The 26,813-nt window shown below is 50.8% G+C and overlaps 1 protein-coding gene across 5 annotated transcripts in view; it reads left to right on the top strand.

The window, feature by feature from the left end:
- Kiaa1671 (KIAA1671 ortholog) overlaps positions 1-26,315 on the top strand; it is a 139,383-nt gene extending 113,068 nt beyond the window's left edge. For all 5 annotated transcript variants that reach the window (XM_005396132.2, XM_013520403.1, XM_013520404.1 and 2 more), the window contains 7 exons: positions 7,918-8,036; positions 10,771-11,005; positions 13,073-13,247; positions 15,736-15,860; positions 16,549-16,688; positions 18,808-18,895; positions 21,578-26,315. In XM_005396132.2, the coding sequence (XP_005396189.1) occupies positions 7,918-8,036; positions 10,771-11,005; positions 13,073-13,247; positions 15,736-15,860; positions 16,549-16,688; positions 18,808-18,892 (879 nt within the window). In that variant the 3' untranslated portion in view covers positions 18,893-18,895; positions 21,578-26,315. The remainder of the gene's footprint in view (positions 1-7,917; positions 8,037-10,770; positions 11,006-13,072; positions 13,248-15,735; positions 15,861-16,548; positions 16,689-18,807; positions 18,896-21,577) is intronic.
- The last annotated feature ends 498 nt before the right edge of the window (positions 26,316-26,813 follow it).

Here is a 26,813-nt window from a genome sequence, read left to right as displayed (position 1 = left end):
TGTCTCTGTGCTTGTGTGTTTATGTTGTGCGTGTGTGTCTGTGTGTGCATCTCTGCTGGGTGAAATGAGGCTGAGTGGGTGGAGTGATGTGGGTGATGCTGGAATGTGACACTCCACAGATCGTGGCTCAGCTGGTGGCTGTGCCCTGCTGGGGAGGGACACAGGGCCTCGCCTGGAGGATGTGGGGTCCTGAGTCAGCGGAGAAACACACCCGGCCCCTTCCCTCTCACGTGTTCACACTTACGAATCCAGGCTGCAATTCTGTCGCCTGACAAGTTGAGCCCTTGTCTGAAATAAACTCTGAGACAGAGATTTTGACATGTGATGTTTCAAAAAAAAAATTTCAAATTTGGCTTAGGCTGTTTTTAAGAATCCCTTCACGAGGCACCAAGTCAGGATTTCAGGAGTAGATTCCACGAACAAGAGATGGTAGATGCTGGGGAACAGAGAACATTTAAGGGCTTATGTGCAATTACACGTTTCTACATTTTACCTTATATTACTGCCCATAAATGTTACAAAATACTAAAGGAGGTAAAGTTAAAAAAGATATGTCTTGTTCTCTCCCATCCTCTTGGTCACTCAGATCTTTTCCCAGAGACTGGCATTCTTAGTTTCCCTGTGCTCTTTGTAGATATTCTGTGCATTTAAAAATATTTATGTTCCCCCACTCCCAGACACGCCACAACAGAACCCGCCCTCCTGCTGTAGGTGCCTTGCTGTGCCTTCAGGACAGAGTGCTCTGGGGCTTCCCTCTTTTCTGACAATTGTATGGTGTCCCATGTGGTGGTTGTTCTGTAATTTAGGTTAAGTTCACTTGTAAAATCGCCTAGTTCCTTTTCCCTTGGCCCATCTTAATCTTATACCTGTAGGACTTTTATTAATAGAACTTTAGACCTAAAATGGGAATCAAATGTGTCTGTTTCCCTGTAAGAGGCTGGCAATATTTCTACAATGTTCTGTTCCCCGTTCTGTTCCCTCACAAATTCCCTCTTATGTGGCGGAATTTCCCCTCTACCTCAGAATCACTCTCTTATTTTGTACTACAAAAAAGTTTCACACAGACCACCCTAATGTCACAGTTGGTCAGGATTCTCCACATAGTGTCTTATTTTTTAAAAAAGGTCCCATTGCTTTAAAATCAATCGGAATTAAGATTTAAGGGTATATATTAAAAACAGATGGTCTTGTGATATATCAGAAGTGTTTAGTGAACAGCCTAATAGTAAACAATACTATTTGTAGAGACATTAGAGACTGGGCAGGAGGTCGTTTATGAGTTCATTCATTCACCAGCTCTTTCATTCATTCTTTCACTCATCCATCCATCCATTCATTCATCCATCCATCCATTCATTCATCCATCCATCCATTCATCCATCCATCCATTCATTCATCCATCCATCCATCCATTCATCCATCCATTCATTCATACATTCATTCATCCATCCATTCATTCATTCATCTACTCTTATCAGTTACTTCCTGTCCCCTATTTCTGCCTGTGAACTTGGCACTGGGTTTGATGGAGAACACACCCTAGGGCCCACCCTCAGGGAGCTCACAGTTTGAGAGGGACAAAGGTTAACCACAGCCCAGACTGTTGTTTCTATCTTGGGTCCAGAGGAGAGCCCAGCTTCTGCTGGGGGTGCAGCTGTCAAGAGAGGCCTCCTGGGGGACGTGATGCCTGAGCTGTCTTTCGGGACACAGTTCAAGCTGACCCAGGCCAGCACTGCCTGCAGCTGACAGATGTACCAAGATGCCTGCAGAGGGGTATCTCCTGGTGGACCTGTAACAGGAGTGTGTGCAGGGCAGGCCATAGACTTGGAGCCCCTGCTTCTTTGTGCCTTGGTCTTCTCATCAGGAAAGTGGAGAGAGTGAGAGTCCTCAGCTCCTAGAGTGATTGGGAGAACTAAATGTGGTAGCTAAATGTGTATACAGTAAGTGCTATTTAAATGTCTGTTGTTACTATGAGAATTCTCAGAGCCTCAGCGCCCTCACTGTGACATGAGGGTATGGTTGGTGTCTGTTACAGGAATTAAACTAGATGAGCCACATGAGGGATCTGCCGTGGCTCCAGGGACACAGTTGGTACTTCTTATGAGAACATAGTCCTGAACTCACAGTGGTTCTACTCAGGATTTGGGGACCTTACGAGAGGGTGACAGTGAACACGGGCAATCATTGTGCCTCTCCCTTCCAGCTCAGTATTCGGTAAATTACCCAAGATGCTCAGCACTTCATGAAACAGGCTTTGCATTGGGCAGCTCTGCCCAACTGTGAACTCTTAGAAGCGTTCTGGGCGTGTTTAAGGTGGGCCAGGCTAAGCTGGGCTGTTAGATAGGTTGGGGAATTTGGTACATTTTGACTCAGGATATTTCCACCTTATGATGAGTTTACTGGGAAGCAAGCAAAGGAAAGTCTGTGATCCTTCTTGCCCTCCTCTGACACCTGCGCCAGGGACTGTCCGGAGCCCCACGGCCTGGCCCAGCTGTCTTTCTGTTTATAGCCTGCAAGGCAGCCTCCCTCCAGACAGGCCAGACACTCCGAGCCCTGAAACCAAACCCGCCTCCTGCAGTCCAACTGCTGATGTGTGTTCCTGTCACTTTGGGTAACGCATGTCCCCTGGAGACAGCATGTCTGGGCTGGAGTCCTCATTTTGCAGCCTGTGGGCCATGGTGATGGCTCACCTGCCCTGCGGAGCTGGGGCTCAGGTCTTTGTGATGGACGTGCACCTTGCCCCGGTGCCCTTGGAGGGGAGTGGCTGCCTAGTGTCCAGGCCAGGGGATGCTCAGGGCTCTGGTGCAGGCAGCCCCTGTGGTTCTTAGCTGAGTGGTGGGGCCGCCTGGCCTCCTGGGGCCTGTTAGCATGTTCTTGTAGTGTTCATGAGATGTCTGGGGAGGTAACAATGGGCACCATTACCATCATGTGGCCTGGCGTCTGCTCAGCCCTGACCATGTCCCAGGCATGTGTGAGCTCTCACCAGACAGTTTACCAAGTCCTCCCAGTACCCCCTGCATTCTCCTCAGCCCCATTTCCTGGAGTGAGAAATCAAGGGTTAGAGAGGTCAGGTCACAACTAGCAAGTAGAAGGGCTGGATTTGCCCCGCGATGCTGGATCACAGAGACAGCGTTCAGAGCTGCTGACTTGTGACGCCTCCTACGAGTCCTGTTAGAGAATTGAGGTTGGTCAGTTCCACATCTGGGATCTAAAAGCTGTGGGTTAGGTTGCTGAGGCAGGTGCTGTTGGCTTATCCACAGAGCGCTGGTGAAACTGACATGGCTCAAACCCCAGGGAATGCGCACCACCGTTTCATCGTCTTCCGTGGGGTGAGCAGTATGAACACACGCTGGTGTGCAGCAGCGCGAACCAACCCTTCTCGTGGGAAACACAGCCCAGGCTGTGTAAGCACTGGGCATTACCCAGAGGTTAGCCATCGAGCTGCAGAGAGTCACCAAAACCTCTGATCCGAAGCCACTGACTCACAAAAAAAGGGAAACTGAGTCTCAGAGAGGGGCAGGGCCTGGCTCAAGGTCACCGAGGGAGCAGAGCCACAGCTGAGGCTGGGCCTTTGCTCAATGGGGCAGGAGATGGAGCCCTCTGAGGAGCTCACAGTGCTCACCAGTGTCCTGGGGGTGGAACAACAGAGCCATAGCCCTGGTGTGCCCATCCGCCCCTTGTCTGAGGCTCGGACGTCCACACCTCCTCGCCTCTCTGCTCCATTTGTCTCTCTATGCCCCGTGTGTGTGTGCCTCTGTCTTGGGCTTGGTCTCATGATCTTGTTTCTCTCTGCCTCTGTTTACCTGTCTATCACTCTGCCTCTCATTCCCAGCCCCCAAGCTTGGCACCAACCCGAGACAACCTGAAGGCCTTCTTCCAGCCTCGATGGGTGATGCCCATGGTGTGTCCTGAGTCTGTTACCACAGGCCACACCCTTACCCAGGCCACAACACCTGGCCACTCCTGGCCACATCCAGGCTTACCTGGCCAGGCTGCCTGTACCTGGCCACACTGGTACAGTTGCTCTTGGGCCATGGAGAGGGGGCAGAGGCTGGCGTCCCACTCTTTCCCTGGAAGTACCACCTGTCCCCTGCCGCGCACGTCATCAGTGGGCCAGGGCAGGACAAGGCCTGGCTCCTCCTGGAGCCCCTCAGATGTCCCAAGCCCCACCCCCCGCCAGCTGGGACACACAAGGAGGGGACTCTGCGAGTCTGCTGGTGGCTCTGGGGCAGGGTCTCAGTGCTCTTTCCAGCCCCAGTCCCTGTCCACTCCCTCCTGGTCTGGCCCCCTTCCTTATCCCCCACCTTCCTTTGTTCTTTCCTATCTCCTTGCTGACCACCTCCCTCCTGCCCGCCTAGTTACTGAGTGCTGAGTTCTCCTTCCCTGCCTGGCCCTCAGTTTTCCTAGATAAAAATGGTCACTGAAAGCTTAGTGGTGACGAGATGTGCCGGCTTTGGGATGCACATACTTGGGCATCAGGCAAGCCCATGTTCAGACCCCAGCCACTCCACTTTCTAACCCTGTGACCTCACAAACTAGATCTGTGCTCTGTGCCTCAGTTTCCCGCCCCAGTCTGGGCCCACAAGGGTTTCTGCTCCCGGGGATCTTTCCCCTGCTTAGCGATGGGCGCCTCGGCAGCCCTGGTTACTATCATCACGTACTGCCTGGGCATTGTGCGGGTCTGACCTGGACCCAGGGTGGGAGGGGCTGGGGCCCAGGGTGGGCGGGTGGACGGCGAGACGCAGCAGATGTCCCCACCCTGACCCAGGCCTGTGACCCCCAGCCCTGCAGAGCCGGGAATACAGAGTTGCTGGAAAGGGCAGACGTATGGCTTGGGCTTCCGGGAACTGCCCCGTCAGCTGTGGGCGCCCCATGGCCTGAGTCAGGGCTCTTTCTTAGGCAAGTGCGTCAGGCGCTGCTGGAGACACAGGCTTACTGCTCTCTCTCCTGCCCCTCCCGAGCTCCGCTGCCTTTTCTGGTGGACAAGCTCACCCCTACTTGCTCCAGAAAGCATTAGTGCAGAATCACGTTCTCCCAACAGATTCATTCAACAACTAGGAGAGGCCAGTGTCATTCCAGGTGCTGGGGTTCCGCTGTGGACGGAACAACTCCTGTCTCTATTCAGCCCACCGTCTGAAGGGTGCATGCTGCGGAGGGGTTGGGCGTCAGCAAACTCCTGCCTGAGGAGGAATCTAGCCAACTGCCTGTTTTATAAATAAAGTTTTATTGGAACACAGCCATGCACATTCACTTACATACCAGTCTGTGCTGTTCTGGTATCAGTGGTAGGGTTGAGCATGGGGACAGAGACCCTTGTGGCCCACAAGACCTCAAATATTTACTATCTGACCCTTTATGGGAAAAATACTGAGCTTGTTTTATATATTAGTGCTAAGAAGTATGACTTAATGAATTTTATTTTCTTTTATCATCAAATTCTATCAGAATATAAATTTATAAATGTGGATACTGAATAAAGTCAACACCAATAATAAAAAGCCTGTGATTTTACCACTGTGAATTGTTTGCCACAGAATCTTCCAGGTGTTTTTCCATGCTTATACTCATACGTGTCTGTTTTTTGGGTTTTTTTTTTACAAAACTGGTTTCACAATGTGCACCGCATAGATACCTTTTAAAAATTTTTTTCTTTTTACATTTGCTGGTATGCGGCACACATCTTCCTGTGACAGAAAATATTCTTAATGAATGTCATTTTCCTTCATGCATCTACTCCATGGTGTGGCTTTTGTATTCCACAGGTCCTGTCTTATTAGATATTTAGGTCATTTCAAATGTTTTGCAATGAAAATCAATCCTGCCGGGAGCGTCTGCACTATGGATCTTGGCAAGCGTGTCTGATGATTTCCTTGAGATAAGTTTCTGGAACTAAAAGTGCCGTGTCAACTAAACTTGTACATTTTAAATTTGGGGATCTGAGTTATGACTTGTTCTAACACAGTCCTTAAAGGTTCCAGGTAGCCTGGTCCCCCCAGGGCAGCCATCACTGAGTTGTCCCCTTAGGGGCTGGGCTGCAGCACTGGCCAGGAGTTTCCACCCACCAGTGGCTGAGGGCCGGCTCAACTAGCCCGAGCAAGTGGGTTTGAAGTCTGCCAAGTTCTTGAGGTTTTTAAAAACATTTTTCTGTACATCACCAAGAAGCATTATGGGAAGGTGAGGAGGTAGAACGCCAGGGGCCAGAAGAATCGCAGAGTTTGGGTTTCACTTGCCCCAGCCCTCCCTCTCACACCCTGAGTAGTGAGAGCCATCTGGCTGTCCCAGCCTGGGGCCTCAGTTTCCCCTGAGCGTCCTCCCAGGTGTAAATTCTAGGATGCGATTGTCCTCATTTGATGATGGACAGCTCTGCAGCGCTGGGGGCGGCGTCTGTGTGTACACCCTCTTCTGCGCCCTTCTAATTCGCCCTGCGCATTTTCGGGCCACCTTGTAGCTGTCCGCCTCCCTGCGGCCAGTAAGCGTTTAGGTCAGAGCCTGTGACTCAAAACTGAAGTGGAAGAACGTTCAGTGAATGCAAACTTTAAAAATCAGATTTTCAGAAAGTTTTGGGAGTTTCAGGCTTATCTTGTGGTTGATCTTGAGGCCCCAGAGCCCTGAGAGCTCAGGTGAAGTGTCGCTGATTTGAAGTCCCGCCAGGCCCTGGAGGGTGGTGACATCTGGATGACATGCGCTGTGCACACAGAGTTGCCAGGAGACCCGCCAGAGAAGGTGCTATAAACAGCTCCTGTGCTTAACTCATTTAGGAGGTGAAGCCCCTTAGATAGCCCTGGCCCCCGGCTCTACTTGCAGTTTTGAGAGCCTGTGTTGTAAAATCATAACTGCAATGACACCATAATGCTTAATTAACACTTGCTCTGTGTGCACAGAGAGGTAAGGGAACCTCTCCAAGGTCTCACAGCTACTGCATACAAAGCAGAGCCAAGATTCAGATGCAGGTATTCTGGCTTGGCGAGGGCAGGCTTGGCAAGGAATTGTGGTCAGTCACAGTTACTATGCTGTGGGAAGCTGTAGGCGGTGCCATCCACTAGGGTGTTCTGCAGGGCTGGAAATGCTCTGATAGCTGTGCTGTGAAAAGCTGATTTCTGCTGGATGGAATGTTCTGGAAGGAGGCTTGAAGGTCTGAGGCTGGGTGCAGTGTGGCAGAGCAGTTGAGAAAGGCATCAGGGATGCTGTCCTAAAGGACCCTGAGCCTGGCCTTGGATGGCAGGCGTGTCCCCCTGCTCGTGGGTCCCCCAAGCCTGAATCCCACACCTCTGCGGCCTGGTCACAGGAACAGGTGGAAGCCACAGTATTTCAGGGGCCGTTTCCCCCAGGGCCAGGCCACCCCCTCTGAGGGCTCCGGTCAAGGGCAGGGTAATTGACTGGGGAATGACAGACTGATGGGCCAGGGCTGCCCAGGCGCAGTGGGTAGCCTTGGGGTTCAAGGCTGTTGCCTAGGTTTGAATTCTCCCTTGCTGTTCATTGCCTCTTTGACTCAGGGCACCGTGTCCCTTTGCCTCTCTAAGCCTGTTCTCAGATGCAAAATGGGGGTTGTAGTCAGAGTCACCTCACAGCACTGTGCTGGGACCATCACCAGCGAGGTGACCTCATGTCAATGGCGTTGCTTGGCTCCTTGTGCTGGCACAGGGCTGTGCGGGAGACATGCTGGGTGATGGTGATACGGAGGCATAGGGTGGGGGGTGCCTGTGGGAGTGTGGTGAATTTTGGGGGCACTGAAGTGGAGAAGGCTGCTCTGGGAGTGGGGAGGGATGGGGACACCCAGGGGACTACAGGTCTGGGACCCCAGTATCGCAGCTTGCCTGTCGGAGCATGCAAAGTCCTGCCTCCCATGACATCCTGAGCAAAACTCCGAGGGCACCATGTACTTTCCTGATGGACTCTCCTGTCCACTTGCCCCCGCAGGACCAGCTGAAGCAGTGCTTCTCCAGGCGACCCGCCGAGGCCAAGGACACCGACACCCTCGTGCACGAAGCCGATGGCCAGTATGGGACGTGGGCAGAACAGCGCCAGAGCGCAGACAGGTAGCGTACATGGGCAGGTTCCCTGCTGCCCTGAGGGCATCTGGCTCAGAGATGTTGTGATTTCCATATCCTAGTCATATGAGGAAACCATTTGGGTTGTAAAAAAGAAATTTAGGGGGCTGGGGATGTAGCTCAGTGGCACAGTGCCTGCCTGGCAAGCACAAGGTCGTGAGTTCAGTTCCCAGTACCAGAAAAAAAAAAAAAAAAAGAAATTTAGATAGATAGATGATAGATAGATAGATAGATAGATAGATAGATAGATAGATAGATAGATAGATGATGCCCAGTACAGGCAAATCCACAGGGAGAGATACAGTTGGGAGAATGGGTACCACTGCTTCCCGGGCACTGGTTTCCTTTTGGGATAACGAGAATGTCCTAGGCACTGATGGTGGTTGCAGAACACTGAATATAGTCAGCATCACTCATGGTGGCCTTTGTATTGTGTGTACTAATGCTATAAAAATTATAAAGGAAATGAAAACTGCCCATAACCCCAGGACACAGACGGACCTGCATAATGCTCTCTGGCATATTCCCAGCCTTCTTTCCGTGTGTGCAGGCTTACAAACGTGCACATGAAGTGCACACAAGGCATCAGAGGCAACATTTAGGGTCTCCACCACTCGCGTCTGGTGGGGCCACCGCTGTCAGCCTGACCGGAAGGCACATTCTGCCAGGTTCTAAGGGCTGAAGTTTGCGGAGCACACCCTGCATTCAGGAGCAGGCTGGCGTGAGTCCAGCCCCACCCTAACTGTGGTGGGACCTGAGTAGATTGATTATATTTTCCCAGGTAGGTTCCTTCTCCACAGAAAGGGAGTCACACTTAGAAATCAGCCGAGGTTTACTGGGCATGTGTGCCGGGCACTGTTCACGTGGGTTCACAGAGCGCGGTGATGTTTCGTTCTCTTACCCATTGTGCGGCAGAGAAAAGCCACAGCACTCAGCACACGGGATGGTTGAGGGAGGCTCGTGTGGCAGTGAGGACCCGGCACACACCGGGAGCTTTAGTGTACCGTGCCTGTTTTTGTTTCACACATATTCCCCTCTTGGGTGGGATGAGCACAGCGGCTGCATCCGGGCCACCTGGGCTATTTTCAGCCCATACCTTCCCCGGCCGGTGGCTTCATGACTTCAGGCAAAGTCTTGGACGTCAGAGAGACCAGGGTTCAGCTCCCCACAGGGCCACTTACCACTCCTGTCACTCTGTGACTCACTTTCCCTAGCACACCTCACCTAGGAAAGTGAGGCTCGGACACGAGGAATCTGACCAGGGACCCCGTGTGTGTTCAAGTCTGACTGCGCTTGAACCCAGGTCTCTCACCTCCTTCCCTCGATGTCAGGAGTAGCCACGCCCCTGGCAGCCTCTTATTGAGAGTTGTGTTGCCGTTGATGGAACTGGGAATGGATAAGAAAAAGAAAGAGAAGCCAAGGGCAGGACCTACAAACCTTTCTTCCCCTTTCTAGCCTGTGAGATCTAAGTGTTTAGTTAATGAGCTTAAATTTCACTGCAGCGCCCCCGCGAGAGCCCTGGACTGAGTGTGGAGACTGAGCCCACGCTTTGCCTATTTCCTGAGTGACCCTGGGAGCCACTTTCCGCCTCCAGACCCAAAGCCCACTCTTTAGATCAGCTCTTGGTGGCGCGCGCCCTCTGCTGTCTCCCGGCGGTGCTGCGCCTCCTGGCCCTCCTTGGAGCCCTGCTCCCAACCTTGGGTGGTGCTGTCCTCTGCTGTCTGCTGATGGTATTTCCCTCAGCCTCTGTGAGTTTGCCTCACGACCGCTCCATTCCCTCCACAACCGCCCTCATCCAGGTAGGGAAATCAGCTCAGACTGGGCCCACCTGTCAGGGGAGCCCGCCTGCCCTTCCTCAGGGAAAGGGTTTCCCGGGCCTTGGAGGCTTGGCTGGGCTCTGGACTTGTGCGTCTTTAGTGTGCGTGTGTTTGTGTTGGGAGGGAAAAGCCATTGGCATGACTTATTTATGAGTTTCCTGACCTGCGTGGCTCTACTTCTCTGAACGCACCTCAGTGTATTTCCATGGCTAGAGAGTTGAGGGGTAGCAGAGGGCCTGCAACACGGATCCTGGAGTCAGACAGCCTGGCTCCGTCCCAGTTCCACCCCCTTGGGCACTCAGTATGGTGTCTCTGGGCCTCAGTTTCCTCATCTTTAACAAGGTCGGTATTTAATTCATGAGTTACTCCCGTCTTGCAGGATTGTAGGGGCTATGGGGTTTTAAATAATCCCATAGGATTATGGAGGGGATTAAATGATGCAGTTTTTAGCACAATGCCTGGCACATAGTAGGTGCTCAGTAAATCTTCACTGACTGAGTGACCGGAGCAGTGCAGGAGATTTCCCTGCTCCCTGGCCTGCAGCAGGTAGCTGCTGGTAGTGATTTGTTCTACCTCAGCACTGGGCAACAGAAATACAACTTGGGCTGCACTGGAGAGATGTGTGTCATTTAAAATGCGCTGGTGGCCACATCCAAAGAGTGAAAAGAAACAAACAAAATGAATTAATTTTAAACTCCACAAGTTTTAATTCAAATGAATTTGATCAAAAGCAACAGAGCTGAAAGACTCCCATTGCAGCATGCAGTTGACATGAGAAGTTACCAGCCACACATTTCACTTTCTTTTCTTCGTCCAAAGTGCTGGGAGTACCCTGGGTGGACTTTGCACTCGCAGCCTGCCTGGGCTGCCCCACCACGTGTCTCCCTTCCCTCCCTTTCCTGCAGCCTGGCCCCCGAGTCTCCGTCTCCAGACAGCAGCAGCACATCCGTGCGGAAACAGCCCCCCAGCAGCCGCCTGTCGTCCCTGTCCTCCCAGACAGAGCCCACCTCGGCGGGGGACCAGCAGAGCGCCAGCATGGACCACTCCAGCTCTGAGCTGGACTCTACAGATGGGACAGAGGCGCTGCCCCGACAGGACACCTGCCCTCCCCAGGGGACAGATGACTTCTCCTTCATCCACGTAAGTCTCACGGGGTGGGTGTGCTGGAAGCAGTCGTCCATGGTACTGAGGATCAAACCCAGGGTCACTCTACCACCGAGTTACACCCCCAGCCCTTTTTATGTTTTGAGACAAGTCTCCATAGTTTGCCCAGGTTGGTCTTAAACTTGCAATCCTCCTGCCTCAGCCTGGGAGGAGCTCCAATGTAGGCCTGTGCACCCACCCCTGGCCAGTGCTTTCTTCTTAGGGAAGTTCCAGTGTCCCCCGGGGACCTGCCTGCAGGGGTCAGCTCTTAGGCCTGTGGGTGCCGAGTGCAGTCTTTGAGACGGGATTGCTTAGGCATGTAGCCCAAGCCAGTGTCTTCCGGCGGTGTGTCTTGGGGCAGATGTCTTAGGCTCCTGGGGCCTGAGCTTCCTCACTCCACACCTACATGCAATCACACGAGTTCTGATTAAAGCTAAGCTAAACCCTCACCTGCCAGGTAGGCAGGAAGTCTGATTCCTGCCCTGGAGGTTGGCCTGAGGTTTCTCTCCCGGGCATGCAGAGCCTGATGTGTGACTGCTGGTTGTGCTGGGCATTGCCACCAAGGCTTTGCTCTGTAACATTCAGGGCGCTCTGTGATACCTGCTGCAGGAAGGAAAACCCCTCAGGCATGGGTACCTGTTGTGGGGGGGGCAGCCCGTAGGACTCAGCTCCCCCCCACCGCAGGGTGCCAGGTGCCCCATCAAATGGCCTCTTGCTCCACCCAGACCCTCCCAGACCAGGTCCCATTCTTCTCACTGACAAGCCCCACCCCAGGAATCAGGCCTTGAGACACAGGGTGAGGGGTCATTACTCCCCTCCCGTGACAATAGAGCCACTGCCCGCTGCCTCATGTAGGTGCAGGTCTGTAGCATCTGGAAGGCCCCTCTTTCCTGGGAGCAGTGCCACACACATACGCTTTAGGAAAGCTGCCAGGTTCCCCCACCGGGGCTTCCTCTGGGACCTTACACCTCGCTACACCTCCCTACACACGGCCAGGCTCTCCTGGGCACCAGCAGATAAGTGAGACAGAGAGAAGCAGGAAAGCCTTCATCCGCCGTGGCCCACCTCTCCTGTTGTAAGGGTTAAGTTAGGTGCTGCATTCACTGAGGGCTCCAGGTTGCCCAACGCTGCTATGGCTCAGGACTTGTGCGATGTCACCGTGCCCTCGCATATCTTGCTGAACATTCCTTCCAGAACACGAAGCGTTTTCTTTTCCATGTCCATTAGAAGGAGCAACAGCAGCGTCAACAGCCACCAGCCACTCGGTGTCAGCACTGGTGGGGGCCTGGTCGCCGTCCCTCTCAGCAAACACTAACAGCCCAAGAGGCAAAACCCCCTGCCCATTCTGCAGATTAAGAATTTGAAGTGGCCACGGATGGATCCCAAACGCTGGCACAGGTCTAACTGCTTATTATCCTGTGCTGGGGTGTGTGTCTCACTTGCCTGGGTTTTGGTCTCTGAGGGGAGTGTTTGGGGCGGAGGTCACCAGGGCAGGCATTCCATGGTTTGTTTGTTTGTTTGTTTGTTTGTTTCCGTTACCAGGAATTGCACTCACAACCTTGTGTTTGCCAGGCAGGCACCGTGCCGCTGAGCTAAATCCCCAGCCCCTATTCCATGGATACAGAGCTATCTCCCTGTCTAAGAAACCAGCCCTGAATTGATAGTAGTGGTGCACGCCTGTAACCCCAGCACTCTGAGAGGCTAAGGCAGAAGGATCAAGTTTGAGCCAAGCCTGGGCAACTTAGCAAGACTTGACTCAGCAAGACTGTGTCTCAAGAATAAAAAATTGAAAAAGGTCTGGGGATGTAGCTCAGTGCAAAGGCCCTGGGTTCAGTCCCCAGTGTGGCAAAGAGTTTTGGTCTTTATTAATTTACTAATTAAGTAATTAGTAAAATAAAATGTAAAACCCTGGCCCCAACTAAATAGCCTCTCACAAATCAAGGAAGCCGTGTACACCCCGAGGTAGTGCCCTTGATTGATGGTTCTCTTGCTTTTTCTTTTTCTTTTCTTTTCTTTTCTTTTCTTTTTTTTTTTTTTTGTTCTTCCTCTTTCTGGCCACTGAAGCAAACCTCAGTCTTGGACTCCAGTGCTCTCAAGAGCCGAGTGCAGCTCAGCAAGAGAAGCCGCCGCAGGGGCCCTATCTCCCACTCCCTCCGGCGGAGCCGATTCAGTGAGTCAGAGAGCCGGTCCCCTTTGGAGGAGGAGAATGATAACACATGGATGTTCAAGGACTCAACAGGTTTGTACGCCTGTGCCTTCCATCCCACCCCAACGCCCACAGAGCAGCAGGGGCTTGGGGGGGATCCTGGGAAGAACTCCCCAACTTTGCAGGCTTTTGTGCCTTGGACATAATTACGTAAGAAACTGATCTCTTATTTTGTAGAGCTTATCAGAAACTATAATAAAAAACCTTCTGAGGAATGATAATTTGGATCTTGCATATTACGAAGGACAGAGACACAACAGGGTTTCACTGTTTCTGCTTTTATCTTTATCAAGTTCACCCTTTTGCATTCTTTAAGTTTGCTTGCAGGTCTTTTCCCAAACTCCTGGGTTGAAAATCACTTCGTTTATTATAGGTCTTTTTGTTTAATAATTATTAAAGGCTATACATGTTCCTCTAAGGACTGCTTTGGCTGCTTCTGTGTCAAAATCTGAGCTGCCTCTTATAGCAGATAAGAATTTATCTAGAGAAAGTTGTTCCAGGCAGAGGTGTCTCCAGGATCAAAGGGACAGAGGTGTGGTGAGAGTACTCCGTGTGTACCAGGGGCATTTCCCAGCAGTCCCTCACACTGGGTATCAGAGACATGTGCTCTAAAGACATGCAAGGGCCAGCTCACCCCTTGGTCCTTTGTTAAGGAGTTAGATTTCATTGGTAGGTGGAGAGCTGTGAAAGATTTTTAAGAGGAAGCTAAATTGCTCCTTGCAGTGGGGGCTATGGCAGCTGAGCTCCCCTGTACAGACACAGCTTTTGTGGTGGGGAGAGGTAATGGGGATTGTACCCAGGGCCTTTGTGCTGAGCTATGTCTCTAGCCCTTTTTTTTTTTTTTTTAATTTTGAGACAAAGTCTCCCTAAGTTGCTAAATTACCCAGGCTAGGCTCAAATTTAGGTTCCTGCTGCCTCAGCCTCTCAGAGTGCTGGCGTTACAGGTGTACAGCACCACCCCCAGCTCAGACAGTTTTTAGTCTCCGAAAAGCTACTGTAGGTGTTTTTTAGTAATCTGAGATTTGCCCTTGGCAAACAAAAGGATGTCAGCCAAACCTCTGAAGTCAGTAAAATCCATCGCTTCTGACCAGATAACCTTTAACAAATGCTAGGAAGATTATCTCCCTCTCCCATTCCATTTCTGTTTTTAAAGAAAATGCTTAGGTACCTTGTGTGAGTGAGATATCTCCCTGTGTGCTTTCTTGGCTTTCTGAGCCAAGCTACAAGGTATGATCAAAAGATACAGTGAATGCTTATATTTAACAGTTAATACACTAGAAGACACACTGTTTCTAATCTCTCTCAGAATATTCACACACACACACACACACACACACACACACACACACACACACACACACACTCTTCAAACACTTATTCCATTGTCCTTGCCGCTTTCTGCAGCAGTTCTGGAAGTTCTCTTTTATGAGTGTCTCTATTTGGTGTAGTAAAAACTATGGTGAATGCTGCTGCTATGTGTCATCCAAAAAAAGGCAGGTCCTAAAAACACCACAGTGTGTCCTCATCCTCTTTATTCACTGGACCTGGCATGTGTAACTTCTGGCTCTTTCCCAAAGTAAAAATGACCCTGAGAGGTAATTGCTTTGAATTGAGGCAGCCACCACAGTGCAATCAGAGACACTAATGAAAGAGGATTTCCAGAGCTGCTTCGGAAAGTGGCAAGAATGATGGGATACAGTGTTTGAAGTGAAGAGGATTAATGTCAGTGTGTCTTTTACTATGATTTAAAAAAAAAAAAAAAAAAAAAAAAACAAAATTTAAGCATTCACAGTGCTTTTGATCACACCTCATATGCCAAGCTACCCGGAACACATGAAGACCACAGTAGGGACAGAAGTGCAGAGATTCCCCAGTGTGGCCCTGGCAGCAGCACTTCTGGCTCCCAGCAGACTTGAGGGGGCCCCCAGGACCGGGGGAGACTGGGACTGGCCCTTCCTCGTGTGCCAAGTTCCCTACTTAGCCCAGACTGGAAGGATTAGGCCTTGCTGAGAGGGTAACCCCACCCCCACCTCAGTACCCGCACGTGCCCGGGCCTCTAGCAGGCTGAAACTCCTTACCCTCCAGTCCTGGAAGACGGGGCCCAGCAGTCCATCGCCCAGGAGGCACAGGAGACTCTTCACCCTGTCCTCGGAGGGCACAACCCCAGAGTCTCGTTAACTGGGCACGTTTCTGTCTCTGTTCCGCTGCCCATGAAGGATTTCCTTCTATTGCCCTGACATGGCATGAGCCAGGGCCCGTGAGGTGGGTCTGCCTGCATGTGCCCTCCTCCAGAAGAAATCCTGCTCTGCCCGGTGTCCCATCTCCTAGCAGAGTTGGGAGGAGGAGAGCATGACGGTGGGCACCTGGGCTCATCCTCTCCCGCACGAGAGCCGAGCCTAGGCACGGAGTCCTTGCAGGCTGCAGGAGGGGTGCTGAGATGCCCACCATATGCAAGGGGTCCGGCACATGGCTCCGCAGGCAGCAGCTGCAGGTAACTTCCGTGCTCTTTTCTTTGCAACAGAAGAGAAACTGCCCAGAAGGGAAGATTCTGATGAGGAGGAAGCGCCATCCAGGACAGAGAAGACGCCAGTCAGCCAGCCACAGAGGGTGCCTGTGTTTCCAGGCGTGGACCCGGCCGTCCTGAAGGTACCAGAGCCACCTCATGGGGGGGATGTTCCTCCCTCCCTCTCTCCTCCCTCCCCATCCATCATGTGTCCATCCATCATTTGCTAACCCTTGCTCCCTCCTTATTTCTCAAATAGTTTAAGACCCCCAGCGGACGTTGCAGCAGTAGTACGGAGAGCTCCCGCATACCTTCGACTCTCCTACCCCAGCGATTGTATCGCTCATGACCATAGCACATTGTCACAACCAGGGAAGTGGCCTCTGGTTATTAACATTAGTCATTTATTTGGATTTCACCAGTGGCCCAGTGTTGCTTTGTCTCCCTTTGCTGTCTTTCTGCAGCCCCAAACCTGCGGGCCCTCTCATGAGTCTTAAATGCCCTCCAAAATGGTGACGCTTGCCCACTGCTTGCCCGTGGGAACCTAGTGGACAGTTAGGATTACTCCTTTTGTAAAGATGCAGGAATAAGAATCTATGCAGAGTGGGCTCCGCTGGAGGCAGAGCTGCTGGCCTCAGCAAGGTGGAGGATGAGGCAGTGAGGACCTGGCTATGCAGGGCTGATCCTGAGGGTCCTGATCCTGGACACCAGCCTAGCCTGACTCCTCAGCCCCGTGTCAGCTTCCTTGGGGGCCGTTGCTTTCCGAGCCCTGTGGACAAGCAAACTCTCCCATACGCAAGGCCGGTAATCCTGGTTCTCACTTCTTCCCAGGCTCAGCTGCACAAGAGGCCAGAGGTGGACAGTCCTGGTGAGACCGCCGGCCGGGCCCCGCAGCCCAAGACCCCCAAGCCCCAGTTCCAGCCTGGGGTACTGGGCAGCCGAGTGCTTCCCTCCAGCACGGAAGACAAGAGGTAAGCAGTGTGCAGACAGACTTGGCGTCGCAGAGCGCTGGCGAGGAGCGCATCTCTGCTGATTCTCCTCCAGCATCTGCCCTGGGATGCAGGGGCCTCTCTGCGTCCTGACAGCTAAACTCAGTGCCAGAGGAGGGCATGGAGGCCAGGATCATGTGCGCTGCCCGCCCCGCAGAAACCCAGGGCACTCCTGATCTGGGCAGACAGTGGTGAAACTGAGGCTTGCTCCTTCCACTCACCCTCTGGGAAGCACCTTTGTCTCAGCAGGATCAGGGGATGTGGGAAAGACAATCCAAGGGTATAGCCAAGTGGAAAGAGGTGAACTTGGCTCTGATCAGTGACCCTTCGTGGAACAACTGTCCTGTGCCTGGGCTCAGCCTGCTCGATGCAGAGATGACCTCAGCACAGCTCCTGCCCCACAGAGCTCTCAGCTGGGCTAGAGGTCATAGGCACAGGCTCCAAAGTTACACAGCCCAGGCTGGAGTCCAGCTGTGCAAAGTCACTGTACAGCTATGAGTCTCAGTTTCCTCATCTGTGAAATGGGTTTACAAACTGTCATGACCTGCCGGGTGGCTGTGAGGATGAAATGTGCAGTGACTGGGGGCCTGGTGTGTAGATATGCTCAATAGACGGTGAAATTCTTATAGCAAGTACTGTCAGCACATAAAGTTAGGAATTATTTTGGAAGCCAGGGTTGTGATATAAGTACCAAAATAGAATAGAATTGGCAAAGTGTAGCCTACTGTCTGGATTTGCCAATAAAGCTTTACTGGCACAGAGCCACGCCCACTCACATCAGTATTGTGTGTGGCTGCTTCCGCATGATAACTGCAGAGACATCCGTAGCCCACAATCAGAAATAGTTACTGTCTAGTCCTTTGTCTGACTCATGGAGGAGAGGCTGGTCACATCCCACGAGCTGACGGGAGGGGCGTCCAGATAGCCCCGCAGAGAAGGAGGTACTTCTGCCGAGCCCAGATGACCAAACAGGTCTCAGCTAGGCCAAGGGGCGGCGAGAGCAGGTGCTGAGCAGGGGCTGCAGTGAGCAGGGACCTGGAGGCCTGTGTTCCTGGAGCCACAGGCGGTGCGTGTCACTGCAGCACGGAGCAAAAGGACAAGATCAGAGAGACAGGGACAGCTGCCATGTGCCCCCATCCTAGGGACAGCAGAAGTACAGGGTCCAGAAGTACATGCGCATCTCCATGGCTGGAGGAGGCCCCTGACCTGGGACTTCAGCGCCTCTGGAGTCTGGGGTATCTCACACCCAGGTCTGCCCAGGGGCTGTCTCTTTCCTCATTTCCTCTTTCCTCATGTTCATGAGTGGAACAGCTCATGATGTCCCCAAGTTACCACTACCCTTTTCCCTGAGCTGCCCCTAACCAGGTCAGCAATTTGCTGGGCTCTCCAGGGCCAGGGGGTAGGAGCTGCTTCTTCTTTTCTGAGCTCAGAAAGTATGTTAGGTGTGTATGTGTGTGTGTGTGTAGGTGGGTAGTAGGGGGTGATTTTAAAGAACTGGCTCATGTGGTTGTGGAGGCTACTGGTAGGTTCAAAATCTACAGAGGAGGCTGGCAGGCTAGAGACGCAGGGTTCCAGTCCAATCTTCTTTCCAGGAAGTCAATTCTTTTTCTATTGATGCCTTCAGCTGATTGGGTATGGCCCACCAAGTATGGAGGTTAATTGCTTTGCTCAGTCTACTGATTTAAATGTTAATTTCATCCAGAAAAAGAACCCTTCACAGAAACAGCTAGAATAATGTCTAAGCAAATATCTGGGTACCATGGTCTGGTTGAGGTGACATAAAATTAAGAGATTCTGTACATGGATAGAGATAGAAGGATGGATGGATAATTGATAAATGGATGTATGAAATAACTTTATGTAAGATAACCTTTTGCAGATTATTTCACAGAATGAATATACCAGGACTTCTTTATCTTTGTCCATGGATGGACATTTTGATGAATTTCTGCTTCTTGCATATTGATTGTGTTAATGTGACATCTTTCTACCGTGATCGCTTGACCAGCCCCTGCCTGGGCACAGTGGACAGAGTCGGGCACCATGCAGCTCTGCCCGCAGGAGTCATGGTGTGGCCCACACTGACTCCCTGGCCTTGCAGTTTCAGGTCAGAAGAACCTTCTCCCCAGTGGCTAAAGGAACTGAAATCCAAGAAGAGGCAAAGCCTGTATGAGAACCAAGCGTGACAGGTAGAAAGGGCCCCATGGTCCCGGGAGCATAGCTGGGGAGGGCAGAGGCATGGAGTGGGGCATGGTGCCAGGGAGAGGGCAGCCATGCAGAGGGAGGGGGTGGGCAGAGTTGTGTTCAGGGGTGGTGGTGTCCTAGTCCTATGGGGCTGGAGCTAAGCTGGGCAGCCTGGAGTGGGAAAAATGGGCCTGGCAGATGCCCAGCCTTTGACCCTGTGCATTTGGCCAACCCTTCCCACTGCACCTGAGACTCCTTTTATATAATGAAAGTGTGGGATATCAACGGTGAGTTTAATCTGAACTGTTTCCAATTTCTACATGAGGAATGCATTCGTGTACAAACTAATTATATTTAATTTAAAAATATATATACAACCATCCCTCAGTATCCACAGGGGAGTGGTTCCAGAAAGACACTCAAAACCAGGGATGCTCAAACCCCTTATATAAAACAATGTAGTCTTTGTGTAAAACCTACACACATCTTCCCCGACACTTTAAATCGCTGCTAGGGTAATTATAATACCTAGTACAATGTAAATTGTCATTGTATTATATTAGTGAAAGAATAATAACATACAAAACTCCTATACATCTTTAATACACATGTACTTTTTCCCAAAGAACATCTTCAGTCTGGAGTCAGTTGAATCCACAGATGGGGAACACACAGGCTGACCTTATTTTAAAAACCAATTATATATACCCTGGTGCAGATCTCAGATGACTGGCCATTGGGAGCTTCAGTGTCCACACGCAAACTGGGTCAGCAGTGCCCACACCACTAAGGGATGCTCAGGGCTCACCCAGAACACACCGGAAGCACCAAACTGTGCACAGCCTGTATGTCCTCAGCTTGGGACACACGACGACAAGGCAAAGTCAGCCTTGGTTTGATTGGCGGAAGTGACCCATGCCCCCTGAAGTCCCAAATGCTTTGAAAACAACACTTTTTTTTAAAAATCGCTCCTTCAGTGGCAAAACCTGACCTGAGTGGAGATAGTGCTGTGGATGCTGTTTGTACCACTTTATGTATGGATTTATGAGATGGGGCCGAAAAATATGGTGATTGTTTAAATTTTTAAAAATTTATTACAGTGAAAGACACAGCCCCAAGCACTCCTCCTCCCTTCAAATACTTATCCCATCATTCTCACCACTTTCTGAAGCACTCAGGTCAGAAGAACCTTCTCCCCTGGGGACTATCAGAAATGGTTATTCATTTATTTGGTTTTTGGCGGTACTGGGGAAGGAAGCCCTTTTTCATGAGTGTTTATAGCTGCACCATCATGGCTGCCTCAGTGCCCTGAATTGATTAAATGTTTACCTTTCATGATTATTTTAATTTTGATGGGAGAGCCAGAAGTCGTATTGTGCCGGATCCAGTGAATAAGGTAGATGAGGACACACCATAGTGTTTTTTCTTTCTTGTTTTTTTTTTTTTTTTTTTTTTTTTTTGGTACCGGGAATCAAACTCAGGACCTTGCGCTTGCCAGGCAGGCGCTTGTGCCACTGAGCTATATCCCTGGCCCCATAGTGTTTTTATGAGCCCAACTTTCTATTGGAAGGCCTTTCTCTGTAGCAGCATTTACTGTATTTTTTATCACAACTGGTGAAGACACTCATGAAAGAGGACTTTCAGAACTGCTTCCGAAATGGCAAGAATGATGGGATAAGTGTGTTGGGAGCAAGGGGGAGTATTTTGAGAGGGAGTAATGGCAATGTGTCTCTTACTGTAGTAAATTTTAACATTCACCCTATATTTTGATCACCTCTTGCATTTATGTATTTGCTTAACTATATACAAGTACAAGAGATGAGGCTCAAGGCCTTGACCATGTTAGGCAGTTGCTGTACCATGAGCTACACCCCCAGCCCTGTTTGCCCCACTGGATAAATATTCATAGCATATGATGTGCTTGATTACAGGGCTGCTACATAATATATGTTACATAATATGTTTATGTATGGATGGATGCATACGTTTGAGTTTATAAGTGTGTGTTCATCTCAAAAAGACTTAAAAATCTCCCAGTAAATCCATGCTCCAGGAGCTTGGCTAAGCGTCAGCACCTGTGTTTATTTTGTGTTTAGTACGGCATATGTGCTGTCTTCTGGAGCCTCCAGCAATCCATTCATTTTAAAGTTTAATTTCATTTTTAATTAGCACACTGTAGTTGTACATATATATAGAATGCAGGGCAGTGTCTCAGTACACCTATGAGCTGTGTGTGTGATTAAGTCAGGGTAATTAGCAAATCCACCACCTCAAACAGTTATTAATTCTTTGTGGCGAGAGCATTCCAAACACTTTCTTCTACTTATTTTGAAATATATATTATTATAAGCAATCCACTTGAGGAAACTGGGGCTCAGAACTGGCCCTAAATGTCCCCTGGACCAGATGGCCCTCCACCCCTCTCACTTCACCCCTTTCCTACGCACCAAAAAGTCTTTCCTGGACTGAGCTTATGAAGGCTGCTTCCCTGGGGACTATCAGAAATGGTTATTCATTTATTTGGTTTTTGGCGGTACTGGGGAAGGAAGCCCTTGCTCATGCTAAGTGTGTGCTCCACCACTGGAATGCACCTCCAGTCCCCATGAAAAGTTGGAAGGCCTGGTGAGGGAGCCAGGCAGGGCCAAATGTTCCCACTGTTGACACCAGCACTTCTCCTTCTTCTCCAGGTAGGGGACAGTACCACATCTAATTAACAGAAGCCTTAACCGTTAGACCATCATGAGCCACAGAGAGGCCAAGCTGCTGCCCTCCCTCCTGCACCGTGCTCACGTGCCTGGGCCCTCCTGGGGCCAGAGACCTCTCTCCAGAGCCCGGATCCCACAGGAAGGCATCCCCTCCTGAAGGACCTGCTTAGCTCCAAGATAGCACTTCCGGCTGGGAAAGAAGCCAGACTGCCCAGAAATGCCCCTGGCGGGGTTTTGCTTTTTACACTAGAGCCTGCATTTCTACCGTCTTTCGACACCTTCTGCGTCTCCAGGAGCATCAGTGCCAGGCTGATGAGGTTCTGAAAAACACCTTAATTAGGAGACCGACTCTTGGCTGAGTCTTTTCCCCAGGAAAGGACATTTCCAAGAAGGTTCCAACCATTCACTTGCTGCTGTCATCTTGGTCCAAGGCATTACCATGGGGTTGGGAGTTCTGATTGCTTTGACAGATTCCTTTTTCTTCATGAGGAATCAGCGTTTCCAATTATTAAACATACCCTCCCCGATTCTCTTATGTGTATTTCTCCTTCTAGTGGGGCCATGTGCATAGCTGACCTCCTTTTTGTTTGCTTTGGAAGGCGATAAAGCAATAACTTAGCCAATTTTCTTTGAAACTTGACATGTATATATGTTTTTACATTAAAGGACAGGCGGACAGGTGTGTGAATAGTATGTGTTGAAGCATCCAACCTCAGGTTATCTTATCTCTATCCAAGCTTTGTACAACGTGTAACTGTCACCCTATATATATTCTCCCTCTTTCTTTCCCATTTGAGCCCTGATTTCCAAGGTGTGGCTTTTGTCCCTGGACCTCAGGGGGTCATGAGTGCAGCTTAAATGGCAGTATCTTTGTCAAACACCAGACCCACCCCAGGCATCTTCTTCTCCAGTTCTTTTGAACAAAGCCCAAGTTGCTGGAATAGAGCAGCCTTACTAATTCAGCCTCAAAGCAAATGCTTGAGTAAAGGCTACTTTTTGTTTTTTGTTTTCTCTCACCTTGACGCTCCCCTCCCAGCTCCACCTAACCACATGCTTTTGTTGTGGTGGTGGTTGTTCAAATGCTGGCGATGCTGGCATTACTCAAAACCCTTCCCAGAGGGGAACGCTAGGCCAAGGACTTCCCAGGAGTGCTGGCTGTTTGGTGACAAAATGTAAGACTCACCCTGCCTCTTTCTTTTTCTATAAGCTGCTTCCTGAGACTCTCCAGGCCTCTGGGGACTCCAGACAACTTCTGCTCTATCCTTTATCCTGGAAATCCTCAACTCCATCCCCCTCCATTTCCAAAGCACCAGGCACCAGCAAACATCCCAGATGTACCTGGCTGGCTGCCTGCCATGCTGGAGTTGCCATAAACCTCGTGCCAACCTTGCCAGAGAATCACCCAGTGGTGAGATACATGGTCAGCTCACAGGGCATGATCGCAGAGGGCCCTGGGGATGAATGTCCTGATGGATCCACGCATAGCACCAGCTAGACCGCAAAGTACACTCCTCAGAGGTGGAACATCTTTCTTGGTAAATCCATTATTTGCAAATAGTATCAAAACTTCCCTCTCTTCTCCGTGACCACATCTCCATGAGTCTTCATGTCTCTCCCCATCTTATCTCCCTCCCTAATCTGCTTTTACTGTCTCTTTTCCCTAATCTGCTTTTACTGTCTCTTTTCTCTCTAGGATTTCTCAAGGTTCACACAAATGCCAGTGCGCGGCTTAGGGTCACTGTTCAGCACCGTGGACAGCAACCGCGGGCCCCACCCACCTCCACCCTGAGTGGGTGGCCTGGGCTTTGCCTACTTATGGGCGGTTGCTGGGCCTGTGTCTGTGTTTGGGAGTTTAGCTCTGCTCAATGACAGTTTGTATTCTCATCCCTGAGGTATAATAGTCAGTCTGTTCCCTGTAGCTATCCCTGGAAGTATTCATCCTTCCAGAACTGCTTTGGTTGATTTTTGTTTGAAGATCCACTTCATGTTTTGCAACAATCTTGATGTGGTGGCTAAGTCAAAGAACCTCCCTTAGAACACACTGCTAGTGTTCTGACCCTGACTTCATCTCTTAGCTCTTCTCTCTCTTTCTGCCCAGTGGAAAGGGTCCTTTGGTACCTGTGTGGATGTATAGCAGCATGTAGAATGTTTAATGCTAAGTGAGTTGGATTTAAGCCCAAGTCAAATGGATAGGAGAGAAATCACTCCCAAATGAGATTGGCCTGGGAATCTTTTGCCCAACCTCTCACACCTTCACTGGCCATATACCTATTTAATTCCACCTTAGTGTAGACACACCCACTGACTCAACCCTAGCCAGAGCAAGCCCTGAAGGTCCTTGTCTCATCTCCAGCAGCACACAGCTGACATTCACAGTGGGTTGTGAGCAACCCTCCTATAGCAGGTTCCTCACGACCTTGGAGTCCTATCTATGCAGTGTAGTGAGAAGTGACCCAAGCTTGGGAGTCTTGGCAGGAAGCTGGGCCAGTGGGTTGTACATTTCCCCTTTTCTAAACTAGGTGAGCTCTTTGGAGCTAAGCAGTGGGTTGACCACTAGCTCCCAAAGTTTCCCTGGAGCCCCCTCTGCAATTCTGTCTTTTTAAACTAACTTCATATGCCTTAATCACCTGTGTGCAGTCAAGTCGCCTGCCCCACCCAGCAGCTCTATCTCTTCTCAAAGGAGTCTTACGTAGAATGCAGATTCCTCTGTAGGTACAACCTCCTCCTCCCCCTGTGCCCATCAGCATTTTGACAGCTGGCCTTCTGCTAAGTCTGTATCTCTTTCCCCTCCAGTGGGTCTTTGTCTTCATGGTCCCTTGCCTAATGACTCATGGTGAAGCCTCAAAAATTAATGTTGTAGAGAATTATTCAGCATCACCGGAGAAATTCTGGTGGAAGTGAGACCTCACTGAATTGGGGACTTTGGGGGCTTGGGGTGAGATTGACACTGACCACCTCAGGTTGTCTGGGATTAGGGAAAGGATAATCGGACAGCAGCATCTTACAGGTCATACAGCCCCAAACAAATTTGTCTTCCTCCGCCTCCCCAGAAGTGAGGCCCACTTTAGGAAAGTGCTAAGGAACAAGAACAGAAATAAGCATGGAGGGGCCGGGGATTTAGCTCAGTGATACAGCACCTGCCTGGCAAGCATGAGGTCCCTGAGTTTGATTCCTGGTACTAAAAAAAAAGGAAAGAAATAGTCATAGACTTGAGGTCCTGAGCCTTAGAGACTGATAAAGGATTTGGGAAAATCCTGAGCTGATTTTCCTAAAGGAAACTGCAGCGGCTCCCAGCTGGGGTTGATAGCCACCTGGTCAGTCTGCGGCTTTACAGTTTGTTTTTCACCCCGTGCACCAGACTGGCCCTGGAGTGAAGCGTGGATGCAGCCCCTGACTGGGAGGTTTAAGCCATGGCCGTCTTTAAAGTGACAGAGGGGTTCTATAGCCTGGGAACGCCCACCCCACTCTGGGTGTGGAAACCTAGAGGCCAAGGTCCCATAGCACCATGATCTCATGGGGTGGAGGGCAGTTTTGGGGTAGAGAGAGCCCCTCAGGCAGGACCCACTTCACAGCTCAGAGAGGATCCACCTTGGGCTGAGTCCCATACTGAGTAGGGGACCCTAGCTCTGTGCTGAGACAGTACCAGGAACCACCCCGATGGTACCTGGGGAGGCCAAGGCTCTGGGAGCCTAAGTCCATGCCAGCAGGATGAGCACCATGGGTCATCACCAGCCCGGGTCCTGTTTGGTCCCCATCACTCTCTGGACTTTTCCTTTTGTCTGGTTGGCTCCTGCAGGAAGAGGGACAGAAAGCCAGCTCTCTGCTCTGGAAAGCCAGCCTAAGATTTCTGGCAAGTGAACCCTTGAAATCCCATTCCAGTCTGCCTTCTTTGCCTACCCACTCCTCCCACAACACCCTTAAATAGTTGCCTCTCACCTGGGCCATGACAGCTCCTAATGTGACTTGGACTAACTGCTCTGTGACAATCCTTGGTGGCATCACACCAGCTAAAACTTATGCCATAATCTAAAGAAGGATTTGAGCCTTTACATGATGGTTTCATTCCACATTGCCTTATGGATCCTATAACTATGGGGCTCATAAAAGTAACACATGTGATGTGGAAGGTATTTGATACTGTGCTATTTCCTAAGCCGCACAGGTATCCTAGAAGTCATATGCTTCCCAGATGGTTATGAATCCCACGTGTTTTGCAAGATAGGGTGGGAGGGGAGAACTACAGTATATAGAAATACAGTATATATTTTCCCAACTGTTCTCCTGGGCCCGTCCTCAGATACTTGAGTCATGATAGGACAAGAACTCAAGTTGTGTGGGGGGGAACAACTCAGCTTCCCCGCTGCAGTGTTCTTGGAGTTGCCTTATGAATCCACAAGCTCCAGGACTTCTGAACGGAAGGCAGATGAGAGGCACTTTATCCAGTCTTGGAAAGAACCTAACCATGTGACTGAGAATTAGAAAAACCTATATTTTTAATGTAAAAATAAAAGAGGAGGGAGGGCTTCCTGGACCTCACAGAGTATCGGGTGTCTACAAGTGCTTTTATATTTTGTAACTGTAAAGAGGTTTCTTATGCACAGAAGAGCAGTTGGAAACTGGTCCGCTGCAGTGAAATGAGATGACCTTTGCATGTACAGAGACGTCGCATTCAGACTCTGAAAACAGCAAATAAAGCTTTGATGCAAGTTGCATTGGAGAATCGGCACGTCTGTGTGAATGAATGGGGGCTTGGGGGCAGGGGGCCCGGTGCCCTCGCCTGCTGCTGAATCAGTCCCTCCCCGGTGCTGAGCTGTGGGCCCGCAATGGGAGGGAGCTGGGGTCCTGGGGCCACGTGTCATCCACGGCGGGAGGTCATGGAGATGCGGCGGCAGGTTCAGAACAAGGGATTGAACCCTCACTTTGCTACCTCCTGGCTGGAGGCGTCTCGGTTCTCTTAGCTGTGAGGTGGGGGGTGGGCGAGGATCCAGGGCAGGGGTTCTCAGCCTGGTGGACTGCACCCTCCAGAGGTGACCATGGGGAAGAAGATGCTACAGGTCCCTGGTGAGGAGAGGGCAAGGGACGCTGCTCAACGGCCCCCTCTCCATGCCTGCCTCCCACAAATGGGACCTGCTTCCCGATGCCAGCGGTGCTGAGGTCAAGAACTCTCGGTCACCGAGTTGAGACACAAGAAAGTACCAAGCATGGGCAAGTCCTCAGG

This window comes from Chinchilla lanigera, unplaced genomic scaffold (assembly GCF_000276665.1).
Source record: "Chinchilla lanigera isolate Chin_1 unplaced genomic scaffold, ChiLan1.0 scaffold00054, whole genome shotgun sequence".
Taxonomy (NCBI): domain Eukaryota; kingdom Metazoa; phylum Chordata; class Mammalia; order Rodentia; family Chinchillidae; genus Chinchilla; species Chinchilla lanigera.
The sequence above is the reverse complement of the archived record's forward strand: the minus strand, read 5'-3'. Positions and strand labels throughout refer to the sequence as shown.